The sequence below is a fragment of the Carassius carassius genome, chromosome 13 (genome assembly GCF_963082965.1).
Source record: "Carassius carassius chromosome 13, fCarCar2.1, whole genome shotgun sequence".
NCBI lineage: Eukaryota > Metazoa > Chordata > Actinopteri > Cypriniformes > Cyprinidae > Carassius > Carassius carassius.
This window is the reverse complement of record NC_081767.1, coordinates 3,912,959-3,926,502: the sequence shown is the minus strand read 5'-3', so window position 1 is coordinate 3,926,502 and position 13,544 is coordinate 3,912,959. Positions and strand designations below refer to the sequence as shown.

The 13,544-nt window shown below is 37.3% G+C and overlaps 1 protein-coding gene across 2 annotated transcripts; it reads right to left on the bottom strand.

The window, feature by feature from the left end:
* Positions 1-5,518: 5,518 nt before the first annotated feature.
* On the bottom strand, positions 5,519-12,996 carry LOC132155851 (uncharacterized). Of its 2 annotated transcripts, none has more exons than XM_059564586.1 (7): positions 12,651-12,996; positions 9,623-11,381; positions 9,478-9,589; positions 7,382-7,581; positions 6,762-6,883; positions 6,192-6,315; positions 5,519-5,979 (listed from the first exon to the last, which is right to left on the bottom strand). In XM_059564586.1, the coding sequence occupies exons 2-7, from the start codon at positions 11,357-11,359 to the stop codon at positions 5,857-5,859; spliced, it is 2,418 nt and encodes an 805-aa protein (XP_059420569.1). In that variant the 5' UTR covers positions 11,360-11,381; positions 12,651-12,996; the 3' UTR covers positions 5,519-5,856. The 2 variants fall into 2 exon arrangements, with proteins under 2 accessions (XP_059420569.1, XP_059420568.1); XM_059564585.1 differs by having other exon boundaries at positions 9,478-9,592; positions 12,651-12,995.
* Between the last annotated feature and the right edge of the window lie 548 nt (positions 12,997-13,544).

The following is a 13,544-nucleotide window of genomic DNA, read 5'->3' as shown; positions in this document are numbered from 1 at the left end:
TTCAGTCACATGGTGATACTTTCAGTTGTGTGGGGTTGTAAGGTGCAGCACAACTTTTTGTTTCTCATACGAGTGCTTTCATTTACACTTAACTGAGAAATGCATTCTGTAGTTAGATTACTATCAGGAGCTCTAGTGTCCGAGTCTTAAAGGTGTAGGCTACTCTGTGCTTAAAAGATTGACACTTACAGGAAAGAATAGTGTTTTGGGGATACATCATTAAATGATGTAAGCCTCTCACATGAGATGAAGACTCAGTCACTTCAGTCTTTTACACTCTTAAAAATAAAGGGGCTTCAAGCGATGCCATAGAAGAACCATTTTTGGTTCCACAAATAACAATTTAGACAAAGGTTCTTTAAAGAACCATTTCTTTTTCACCTTTTTATAATCTGAAGAACCTCTCTCCACAAAGAACCTTTTTTTTTTAAACAGAAAGGTTCTTCAGATGTTAAAGGTTCTTTATGGAACCATTTAGACAAAAAGGTTCTCCTGTGGCATCCCTGTGAAGCACCTTTATTTTTAAGAGTGTAGATAAAGCTGTTTTGTTACAGTTGGCCCTTCATGGCTTCCACAATTTTGCACGGAATCCCGTTTTTGTGAAGGAAATAAATAAATCTCAAAACATAATTGTGTCTTTGTGTTTCGCAATTCAAAGAAAAAGTCAGAATTGCGAGATTTAAATGCGCAAATCTGACATATCAAAATTCAAGCTCAATCTTGTTTTTTTCTCACTTATTCCGAATTTCTTAATCTCACAGTTTTGACTTACTTTTTTCTGAATACTTTTTGTTTTTACTCCACTAGTTTAACACTTAAGCTGTACATGTTTATTCATGTGCTGTACTGATGTGGTGGTTTGGGTGTAGATTTGCATATATAGTACAGTAATATGGGACACTTTCTTGCAGAAACGACCACACTTAGTTCAGACCAATAAATAAGAAAATGTAAATCGCATGATGACCCAGCTTGTCAAAATAGTCTAGATTGTGTCCCAAATTACCCTTAATTCCCTCAATTAGCATTGTATTTTCTGGTTAAATACAGAATAACACAGTAGTCATGATGGAGTCTGTTGTCTGTTGTGAGTCTGTTGTCTGTCCAGCTATAGACAGGCTCTAAAAACTGCTAGGGCAGAGCATATCCACAAACTCATTGAAAATAACCAAAACAATCCAAGGTTTTTATTTAGCACAGTGGCTAAATTAACAAATTACCAGACGCCACCTGATTCAAATATTCCACCAACGTTAAATAGTAATGACTTTATGAATTTCTTCACTGATAAAATAGATAACATTAGAAATACAATAGCGAATGTAGATTCTACAGCGTCTAACACTTCAGTTTCATCCATCGCACCCAAAAATAAACTGCAGTGCTTTACAAATATAGGACAGGAAGAGCTAAATAAACTTATCACTGTATCTAAACCAACAACATGTTTATTAGATCCTGTACCCACTAAATTACTAAAAGAGCTGTTACCTGTAGCCGAAGAACCGCTTCTCAATATCATTAACTCGTCGTTATCTTTAGGTCACGTCCCAAAACCATTCAAGCTGGCGGTTATCAAGCCTCTTATTAAGAAACCAAAACTAGATCCTAGTGTACTGGCAAATTATACGCCTATTTCAAATCTTCCATTTATGTCTAAAATTTTAGAAAAAGTTGTGTCTGCTCAATTGAGCACCTTCCTGCATAAAAATGATCTGTATGAAGAATTTCAGTCAGGTTTTAGGCCCCACCATAGCACAGAAACTGCACTTGTTAAAATTACAAATGACCTGCTTCTTGCATCAGATCAAGGCTGCATCTCATTTCTAGTCTTACTTGATCTTAGTGCTGCATTTGACACCATAGATCATGACATACTCATAGATCGATTACAAAACTATACAGGTATTCAAGGGCAGGCTCTAAGATGGTTTAGATCCTACCTGTCCGATCGCTACCATTTTGTTTACTTAAATGGGGTGTCATCTCATTTATCATCAGTAAAATATGGAGTGCCACAAGGATCCGTCCTAGGTCCCCTTCTATTTTCAATATACATGTTGCCCCTTGGTAATATTATTAGAAAATACGGAATTAGCTTACACTGTTATGCTGATGATACTCAGCTATATATCTCAACGAGACCAGATGAAACTTCCCAATTATCTAAGCTAACAGAGTGTGTTAAAAATGTAAAAGATTGGATGACAAATAATTTTCTCCAATTAAATTCGGATAAGACAGAGATATTAATTATTGGACCAAAAAACACCACACAGAATCTTGTAGATTACAATCTGCAACTAGACGGATGTACTGTTACTTCCTCTACAGTCAGAAATCTGGGTGTTATATTAGACAGCAATTTGTCTTTTGAAAATCATATTTCCAATGTTACAAAAACCGCATTCTTCCATCTTAGAAACATTGCCAAGCCACGAAACATGTTATCTGTTTCTGATGCAGAAAAGCTAGTTCATGCATTTATGACCTCTAGACTGGACTATTGTAATGCACTTCTAGGTGGTTGTCCTGCTTCGTCAATAAACAAGCTACAGGTAGTCCAAAATGCAGCAGCTAGAGTCCTTACCAGGTCAAGAAAATATGATCATATTACCCCAATTTTACAGTCTCTGCACTGGCTACCTATTAAGTTCCGTATCAGTTACAAATTATCATTACTGACCTATAAGGCCCTAAATGGTTTAGCTCCTGCGTACCTAACTAGCCTTCTACCACGCTACAACCCATCACGCACCCTAAGGTCACAAAACGCTGGACTTTTGGTAGTTCCTAGGATAGCAAAGTCCACTAAAGGAGGTAGAGCTTTTTCACATTTGGCTCCCAAACTCTGGAATAGCCTTCCTGATAATGTTCGGGGTTCAGACACACTCTCTCTGTTTAAATCTAGATTAAAAACGCATCTCTTTCGCCAAGCATTCGAATAATGTATCTCTTAAATTGTGAGTGTAGTTGCATCTGCATTTTTATTCTTTAGCTTGGGTTAAACTAATTTTACTTTGTTGGATCAGCAGCTATGCTAATGATGTCTCTATCTTGTTTCTATGTTTTGCCACGGGATTTACATCCCGTGGTAACTAGGATTTACACAAGCTCCAGTCTGGATCCAGAACACCTGAGAAGAGATGATGCTGACCCTCAGAGGACCCCAGATGATGCTAACCCTGAATCAACAAACAGAACTAACAATTATTGCTACATGTGTGACTGCATCCTATAATTACTATTAATTAATAATATTGATAGTTCATCATCTAGCTGACTACGTCTTGTATTATTATTATTATTTTTATTTTTCTAAAATCCTGTCAAACGTGCACAAACTACTAGCTACTACTAAATATTGTAGAAACATAATTTTCTGTAAAGTTGCTTTGTAATGATTTGTATTGTTAAAAGCGCTATACAAATAAACTTGAATTGAATTGAATTGTGAAGATGAAGTGAGGGAGAGAGTCACATGTGGCTGAGGGGATAGAAATAGCTGCAGTCTCTGTCAAAACAGTTTATTCCTTTTCTCTTCATATTGTCCACTCGAAGTAAACAGCCCTCACTGCCATATACACTCATGATGAGGGTGTGTGAGGACAGCAGTGTGAACAGCTGAGAAAGGGAACTCTTATCTTGGTAAACAAGCAGCCAAGTCACTCAGATTAGGCAAAGTTAACCAATTAGTGGCCGAAGTTCCTCTAAATGTCTTCAAGCGTTTTGATGGCATAACCAGAACTAAATAAAGCCTGTGTGCTTTTATTATGCGATATTCAATATATCTAGCCTATTAGATATGTGCACTTCCGTGGTGTATTATTATTATTTTTTTAATCAAATGTCAATTCATGTCCCAATCACATTTTCTTGGCTAAATAAACATTACTTACATTATCAGGAATAAAACAACAATCCTATTTTAGATTTTTTTACATTAACAATGTGATCAATATTCTGTTTATTAAAGCCAATTAATCTAATCTAGTTTTAGTGTTTTTAAGCATTTTACATTAATTCCAAAATAATAATTAATGGCAGTAACAATTTATACAATATATTTTATTTGTGAACTTATGTTCAGTTGTTAGTTAACTTTTAACTATTTGTTTCTTCTTCTGATCATCATTCATCAAAGCTCAGTGATCATTGGTCACAGACATAAAGATTTACTTTAATTTTGTCCTAGCTGATTTTTTCAGGCCATTTTAAGTCTTATTTTAGCGTAACAAAGTGGCTTTATCTAAGTGAATTGTTTACTATCCTTTTAAATTCATTTTCCCATTAATGCCATTATATTGTTCATTCAGACTGATTAACAAATGCGTAGAAATGCAAGAGGCGGGATTTATCACATGAACCACTCACAGCTGAACATAACCATATTCGATGGAGGCATTGCCTCCTCTCACGTGACTTGCCCCCATTTATCCTCAATTACCCCCCACCAAAGTCACAGCATGCTTTAGGACAGGGGTGTCAAGCTCAGTTCCTGGAGGGCCTTAACCCTGTGGAGTTTTGTTCCAACCCTGCTCCAACACACATACCATGTAGTTATCAAATTAGCCCGAAGGACTTGATTAGTTGGATCAAAAGTGTTTAATTAGAGTTGCATCTAAACTCTGCAGGGCTCTGGCCCTCCACGGCTTTAGGGGGTCTGTTAAAACTAAGTTGACTTAGGGGAGGCGAGAGACTCGGACTCCTGCTGTAACTTCACCTGCTGGTGTCGCTGTTGGACAGAAACTTTCTTAATGCACTGTTTTGTAATATTGCCATTTTTATCTTTGTTCACATTTTTTTCTCATCCAGTATTTTGAGGAGGCACTGCCTTCCTCGCCTTCTCAGAGGAAATGCCTCTGGTACACATAACTGAAAAGTGCCTAAAAAAGTTATTTTGTGTTCATAAGTCATAAGCTTTTAGCACATCTGCTCAGTTATGAAACATTAAATGGTTGATCACTCAGTTATCCACTTCATTCAGTCCTTCAAAGATGTTTTAATTACATCAATCAACAAACAAGCTTACAGGCTCAATTTAAAATGTTAACATTCATTTTAAAACACTTTGGAAAATATGGTCTCTATTCATCAGGAATTAAAAATGGTACACTACAGTGTTATATTTAGTTCTTCAAGCACAGGGAGAAAAGACATGGAAAGAAGAAAATGGATTTCTCTGCGAGGTGGTGTATGAAAATACATTTTGTGGAAATTTGCTTTGACAGTTTTCAGGCAAAGGAGAACTTGCGAAGATCAAAAATGAACCCTAATCCGCCCTAAAATCACATAAAAATGTTTTTTTTTTTTACATCATGTGAGACAGTAGAAAGGAAAGTTTGGGACGTGGATCAGGACGTGACAGGCCAGATTTGCATCTACATCCCTGTGAGAATGTGCATTTTCTGGTTTGCTATGGTTCCTTCTTATTCTTCCATCTTATTCTATCAAATGTATTTCACAGCAATTATTGAAAGTAATACACAAATGCATACTGACTTATTTTTAACTGATTATGCCAGTTATATCAATAACCAAAATTCCTTATACCTTTACTAGACAATTTGGCAAAGGGGTTATTAACTTGAAATTTTAGTATATTTGTCCTAATTTAATCCCAATATTCTGAAATACTGAAAAACATTTGGTTACACAGGCCTTGTGTGTCTTGATACGCAGCTGAATGAGAAACAGAATCTACCAGACACTGAGTGAGAACAGACACTGAAAGAAGAAACACACTTTAAATAAACCTTGAATAGAAGTCAATCCAGGGAAACTCAGTTCTTCAGCATGTATTTTTACTCTGCCCTGTATTTCCTGTTTTCAAGGAAGCATAGATGTTTCGGCAGACTAGGTCATAATATTTCTGTTGAAGTCATATGACAGTCTCCTCTTAGCATTTGCAGCTAACTGCTGGTTGGATGTTGGGAGATTTGGAGAAAATCTGGCACTGGTCTTCAGACGAACACATTCCTGAGGTATAAAAGGATGATAGTTATTTAAAACATAATTTTAACTCTAAGAAAGCTCTATTTTATGGTAGTGTATATAAATAATTTTGTTATTTCAAATGATATTACAAGTATTTGATGTAGCAAAAGCTCAACAGAGTTAGGTTTTAATATCACGGAAGTTTTCACTAGATATTATTGCAGTAGTTTCCTGTTTCATTACAGCAGACTCACAGAGCTGGGACGTTCCAGATGCAGTGACTGAAGGAGAAGTTTACAGGAAAGAGACTCCGCCCTCTTATATTTCACACCAATCATCCGCTCTAGATCCTGGAGGCCTTCAAGTAAGCTCTGCTCCCTTTGGGCAAAAACACAACGATTAACTCGGAATTTAGCATGTAACAAGAAAAACAAATACTATTATTGTACGTGAAATTATCTAAGAAAGATTTTTTTTTACATGATTTCATCACAATTTCATGCAAAACAGTCAGTCCTTTGTGCTTTATGTGATGCAATGCAGTAGTATTTTAAATTACCACAAGGTGGCAATAGAAGACTAATATATAGCAGGAGTTTTAAAAGTTCCTGGAGCACATTTTGGATTTTTTTTCTTATTTGCTGACAAGTTCATTCAACTGTGTTAAATAAGCGAGGTGTCCAGAATATGCATCGATTCAATCGGCTCTAGAAATGGCCTGAAAAGTATGTCTTGAAATAAAAATATATTTTTAAAAAATCATAAAAGTAGCTAACTTTATAAATCCCAATTGGTGCAGCCCAACTGCAAACAATGCAACATACTTATGCTTCCCTGTATTGCTGTTTTCAGCTGGTCCTTGCAGAAGCTGCTTTAGTGAAGGAATGTCTTCAGGATCTTCACAGGGGGACTTTTCAGAGGGAAAGGCCTCTAGAAACACATTTGACTACACACACAAACACACACACATGTACAGTAAGGATCACTAATCATCAGAGCATCGATAGTGATGAAAAGATATATTAGTTACTCATAAAGATACAATAACAATGTAGAATATAAAGATATATTAGTATGATACTAAAATTATAAAGCGAGCAATTAATTGTTATTTGTTCAGGATGAGTGGGTCATTAAGTGCTTGTATAAAATGGCTCTCTGGAATATTTCTGCACAATGTTTTGCATAATTACTAATTAACTGTATTATTGATTTCCTGCTCATATCACAAGGTCTCGTTTATCTCACATACTGCAATAAATTACATTTATTTAATTGTTAAGTAATGTAATAAGTGGGATAACGTGCATTCTTTTGGTCAAGGTTAGGACAGATTAGGACACTAACATGACAGCACATACTTCATATATGCACTTTTTCAGTCTTTAAAATACTTGAGAATAATCTAAAAACATCATTCCTATAACAGAGCATAACTATTTACCACATTATGGAGAGGAGAGAGGGGAAGCTTTGGTTTTTCGGTAGAAGTCCACCACTGGCCACCAGGCGCTATCTTCTGCTCCACAGTCTCCTGGCTGAAGGCCGCCCATGTGCTCTCTGACTGCTGGAATGACTGAACTGCAGTCCAATCAGATGCCCAGGATGCGGGTTCATTTGCATCAGCAGAACTTGTGTGTTCCTCTGAGAGGAGATAAAGGTTCATGTAAGTCTTTATAGTTTCATTTTCAAGGCTGTCACACAAAAACTCTTTACATGACCAATAGGGACTATGGTATTGGAAAGATTATCTGCTTTCTGCAACACATGCTCTAGAACATGTGCGACTGCAACTAAGTAGTGAAAGTGTTTTTTTTACACTCTGTGAACAAAATGTCTTTGATATTTAAAGACCACTGTGGAAAGGTACAACATAGGCTTGTTAGAAAAAAACGCGCCTCTACCTACATTTTTGCAAAAGTTAAAAAAATGAACTATACATGTAATTCACCAGAGCAGTGAAACACCAGTAACATATTCCTTTTCACACAAATTATGATTACTTGGACATATTATTGAGTCATTAAGACTTATTTTCATGCGGCTCCATGTAATGACTTCATAACACTTTTACCATAGTGCATGATTTGTAAACGTATACTTTTTCTTGTTTTTTTTTTTCATTGAATAAATATGAGCACTGGACAGTTTAAAAAAAAAGTCAGATGCTTTGTGTACTGCTGTTACCAGGGAAACCACTATATTTCTGCCGTTCTGAAAGTGCCACCTGCTGGCATTGAATGATTTAGCATTTTCAATAAGCCGTCTGTTCAAACAAATGTGAAAATCAACCCATGTTTTTACGCAGCAAACACGCAGTTGTAAATGTGAACTAGTGGATTGACAAGAAAATAATGCATAATAAAAATGTAAGCAATTAAGATGGTAACATATATTTATATGTTATTCAATTAATATAATAATTGATGATTGTTTACATTTGACTCCATTTTCTTAAAAAAGGGTTTAAATGTGAAGCTTACCATTTTATAAAACTTTTGTTTGATATGAACCTGTATATGAACTATAAATCATTCTTTTTACAGTCATTTTAATTTCATTTTTGCTTAAAAAGCCTTAAATATGAGTTTAAATACCCCGCCAAAACCCTGGTCTGGCAAAAACCATCAATTCGTGTTTTTAGGTATATAATTGTCCGGACCTCTGCTGGTCCATTACTGGACTACAAGTAATTTTATTTGAAGAGCCCTGCATATTTCATTTCTGATCTACCACATTACAACCAATATAAAAAAGCGTTACCAGATTCACATTCATCTGTTTCAGATAGAAGTGATTGCAGTTTTAGAACCACTAAAACACTGGACATTCAGCTTTAAAAGTGTTGTGAAATGTGCAAGAAATTTCCCAACAGGAAAACAGTACAGCTATGTTAAATGGCTTTCAGAAATAACTTGTCATTGAAATAATCTACTTGACGTAATTTCAAGATTAAAAAGTAGGTAAAACCTGTTTATGTTCACTACCTGAATCACCTGGATTTCACCTTTTTATGGTGAAAATGGTTTCATGGTTTAAATGGAATGAAATCCATAAAATTATTATGTGGAAAAGAGTGTTTTTGACCAAAAATTATAGGTAGAAGACATACTAGATGAATAAACGATGCAGTGTTTGTCCTCTATTTTGATCAAGCCATTCCCTCTAGACATGCTGCCTTTGGCATTGTGGAGTTGGCCTCACCTCTTGTCCCATTGGCTTGTGTTTGTATGTCTTTTTAATGCTGCCTCCTGCCTTAGGCTGATACACAGCAACAGGGGGACTGAGAGGGTGGTTGGGGGGCTTTAGGAATTCCAAGCAGTGCCTTAAATAATTAATATCTTCACATGAGGTCGGGGGAAGCAAGGGGGTCTGCAGGAATCCAGGTCAATCCAGACAAACTATTTAGTACATTTGGTCTGCATGTTTATCTGCTCACAAAAAACCCAAACAAAGCCAGGTTCCTGCTCCAGAAGAACTTACTGTCCCTTTTGACAAAATGTATTTATTACCCTGCTACTTTCAAGACAGCATACTTACCACACTTGTAATCCTCAGCCAAATGTTGGACCTCACTGAATCCATCCGTCCACAGCCGCTCTCCACCTGCTTGCATGAAAGCCCCAAACTCATTCTCCTCCTCCTCCTCCTCCTCCTCCTCCTCCTCCTCCTCCTCCTCCTCCACATCAAGAGACCCCTCGTCAGCAGCCACCTTGTCCTTGTCCTTGTCGTCAACTCTTGCTGACTCTGATAGCAACTCTGAGTTCACCAGAGGCAGAAAGTCTCCACCTCTTGCCCCCACCTCCCCGTCACTTAATGCTGGGATGGCTGTTGCTATGGCTGCTGTGGTGGCAGGATTAACCAGGGAGTGAATAGTGGTTATAGTTATATTGGCTGTTGGTGCGCTAAAGCCTCGTGAAGAGGATTTGTCAGACTGCTGAACTTCAAGTTCTCCATGCCGTGTGATTAATTCCTCCCAATGCTGAGGTGAGCACATGGACGGCCTCCTCTTCTTTTCTGTAGTGCTACATGCAACACCCACTGGAGTGCGGCCCTCCAGCACAACTGTAGTCTTTGTGTCTGGAGTCCCATCTCTCTGTGTTGCAAGATCACCAGGCTCCACTGAATGTAGATTTTCACGATCCAGTATGCACTCATTTGGCCTGGATTCTTCATTTTTCTGAATGCTGACAGGGACTATGGAGGGAGTTAGCATGGGAGAATGATCTATGCTTGGCTCAGTATTACAGTTTGTTGTGGTCAATTTGATTCCTAGACTATTAAAGTTACTCTTAGATGCTACAGGTGACCCTAGGTTTGGCACATCAGCAACAAAGTTTTGAATGTTCTGGCGATCATCAAGGTCACATTTATTAACCTCAGTGTTTCCTTGTGCATCACCATTGGCACAACTGGATTCTTTTTCAGAACAGTTATCGGACTGATTAATACTCATTCCAGCTTCAACCTGTCCAACTGGTTTGGCACATAGTTTGGCAGAAGAGCAGCAGGTTTGTGGAACCGTGCTCCCAGGTGCATCAGTTTTTACTGATATGGGTGAATGAGCCCTTTCGTCTTTGCCCAACTTCAAGTCGATAGTGACTTCAAGTGGATAGCTAGCACTGCTACCCTTGTGGCATTGTGTTATTGTGTTATCTGGTATTACATTAAGTGGTTGTGTGTCGGAATTCACTGCTTTCTTTTGGTCACCATATTCCGGTTGACTGCTTTGATTGGCGATTTCCCCTTTGCCGTGAGCAGCTGTTCTTTTCTCCGCTAAGCCTGTTGTTTTACTGCACCTCCTCCATTTTCGTACGGCCCTGGGCTTGGCCTTGAAAAGACCACCTTCGTCTGGCCCATCCTGGCTCAGCTTCGGCCCTTTAGAGGAACATCTAAGCTCTTCCTTTTTCCCCTCAAGAATGACAGTGTGAGTCCAAGGACCTGTGACTCTCGTCCCAGTCCCTCGGTTTCCAACAGCGCAGATGTAGCTGCCCCTGCCCTGGGCCTTGAGAAAGAGACAGCGTGTCTGAGTCTGCCTGTCACCCCCCTCAGTGCCTTTCAAAGTGGCCACAGTTACAAGAGCACCAAGATTGCCTTGCCTGACCCCTGGAGTTCTGGTTGCACTAATTGTGCGATCCAGTGTGTGCCCATAGCCACTGCTGGCCTGACCTGACCAGCTTCTTTGCCCTACTTTGTTTTCAGAAGGATGTTGGCATGTGCCCTGTGCTCGCGGTCCATTAGCAGCCTTTCTTCTGGCTTTAGAGTAGCTGCCACTCACAGCCCATGCTCTCAGGCCTTTAATCAGGGGTATGGCTCCAAACTCAAGGGCACTGGTGAATGAGACATCGGTTCTTCTGCATTCATGCAATAGCTCCCTATGGGCCATGTCCAAGCAGTTATTGTTGTTGTTCTGTTGCAGCATTCTTCGAGCGTAATATCAGATGCTGTGGGGGGTAAGAATGACATTTAGGATGTCTTGAAATCTTAAAACCTGTTTGTTACAGCACAGCATTTATCATTCAGTTACAGAATGCAGAGTGCATATATCTTTATTTAAGTTCAATATCTGACAATTAAAGGTCAATACAAAAGTGAGGACTCAAATATGAGCTTAGTTCACGATAAATGTCTTCAGATAAAATTTGAGTTAATCCATTCACTATATATATATATATATATATATATATATATATATATATATATATATATATATATATATGTATTTGTTCTTAATTTTTCATTTAATTTTTATGTTTTCTTAAGTATTTCTATTTGTGTATGTACTACAAATTTGGAGTTTTTATTTGTGACAGTTAAAGGTCAATACAAAAGTGCAGGTTCATATATTAGTTTAGTTAATGGTAAATTGTCTTCAGATAAAACTAGAGTTAATCCATTCCATACCACACACACACACACACACACACACACACACACACACACACACACACACACACACACACACACACACACAAAGAGAGAGAGAGACAGACAGACAAGAATAGCAAACATTTCATTTTCTTGCATTAAAACTAATATACTACTGTAATATATTACAATTTGTATATTATTACAATTACTTGTGTTCATTTACATTTATATGTTAGTTTAATGTATTTTATGATTAAATACATACTGTAATTACTATGAAATACAAAAATATTCAATACAATTCATATTCAGTATTCATAATGCATTTTATTTGTATACTTTGTTATAATTTTTTAAATAATTATTTATACTTAGTTCCATATTTAGTTAATGAAGAAGTATAAAGAAAGGATACTGTCATATCCCACCATGAAAAGATCGTTATCGTTATTATTATATAAACTGTATTTTCTAATGTATTTTATTAATATTTTATTTGATACTGGCTATTTTTTTTCCAGTGCTAGTATATTTAATACTTAAGTTACTGTATAGTAACATCATGTCTATATAGTATAATCATGTTTTATTTCGCGTCACAAAGTATGTCAGGATGATCAGAGGATGCTGCGTTACGTACTCTCCACACACACAGTGCGTGATCACATCACTTGCACCAAATCTATCATTAACTAACACTTGGCCACACAGATGTATCTAACATAAGGTAACCTCGGGGAGGAGGGAATTATCTGCATCGATTCCTTTCGTGGTTTGACGTGAAAACATCCACCTTTTTGAATCATAAATAACCCATCTTTCTTTTCTTTGTATCCTCTCACCTTTACAGTGTGCCAGTTATTTTCCTCATACCGACGCGATGGCACGAATCACGTACGCAGTGAAGATGCTGCTGGGCTGAACGATTTTGGCTTTAACCTTCATGAGGATTGTGGACCCTCTAGAAATGATGATATCCATGCCAACACTTCGTTTTAAGACTGCATTTCCGAATACAGACCACCGTAGATTTTTAGGTTAACCTATTAAATCCCATGTAGGTCTCATGTGCTCCGTTGAAGTGAACGTCACTCTACTCCTCCGTGTCTCCTCATAGCGCAGGCTGCTTTCACTGGCAATGCAACGCAGAGCCTCTGCAATCTAGTGCGTGCACTCAGCTGACCAATAGCCGAGCGTGCATAACGCGCTCACGCTGTGCTTTTACGCTTACGCACGAACAGGACACGCATAATACATTTAGATTTTCAGTCAATTCTGGTGAGTATAGGCTACCTTGTGTTGTCACGCTTTGAAACCCTCATGCACTCTCTGTTTTTCTAAACTTCGTTTAACCATATAATTAGTAGTAGAAACTCAATATAAAGACTTAGAGACTTTAGTGTTTATAACATGGTGATCTATGTATAGGCACTTTAATGCATATGCAACACTTTCACCTTTGTGCAGTTTACAAAGAAAATGAAAAGAGTCATTGTTTACTACTCACCCTTATTTTATTTTGAACTAGTATCACTTTATATACTCCATGGAATATTAAAAGGAAAATTTTCAGAAGATTTTGTGTATAAAACAGACAACAAATAGACTATTTTATTTCTTTAATCGTGCATTTTTTTATGTTTTTTGTTTTGTTTTTTTGTTTTGCTATGTAGTTTAATCTATATGTAGGTTTCATCATTCATGAAACATTGTTAGATATGTTTAATATGACTGTA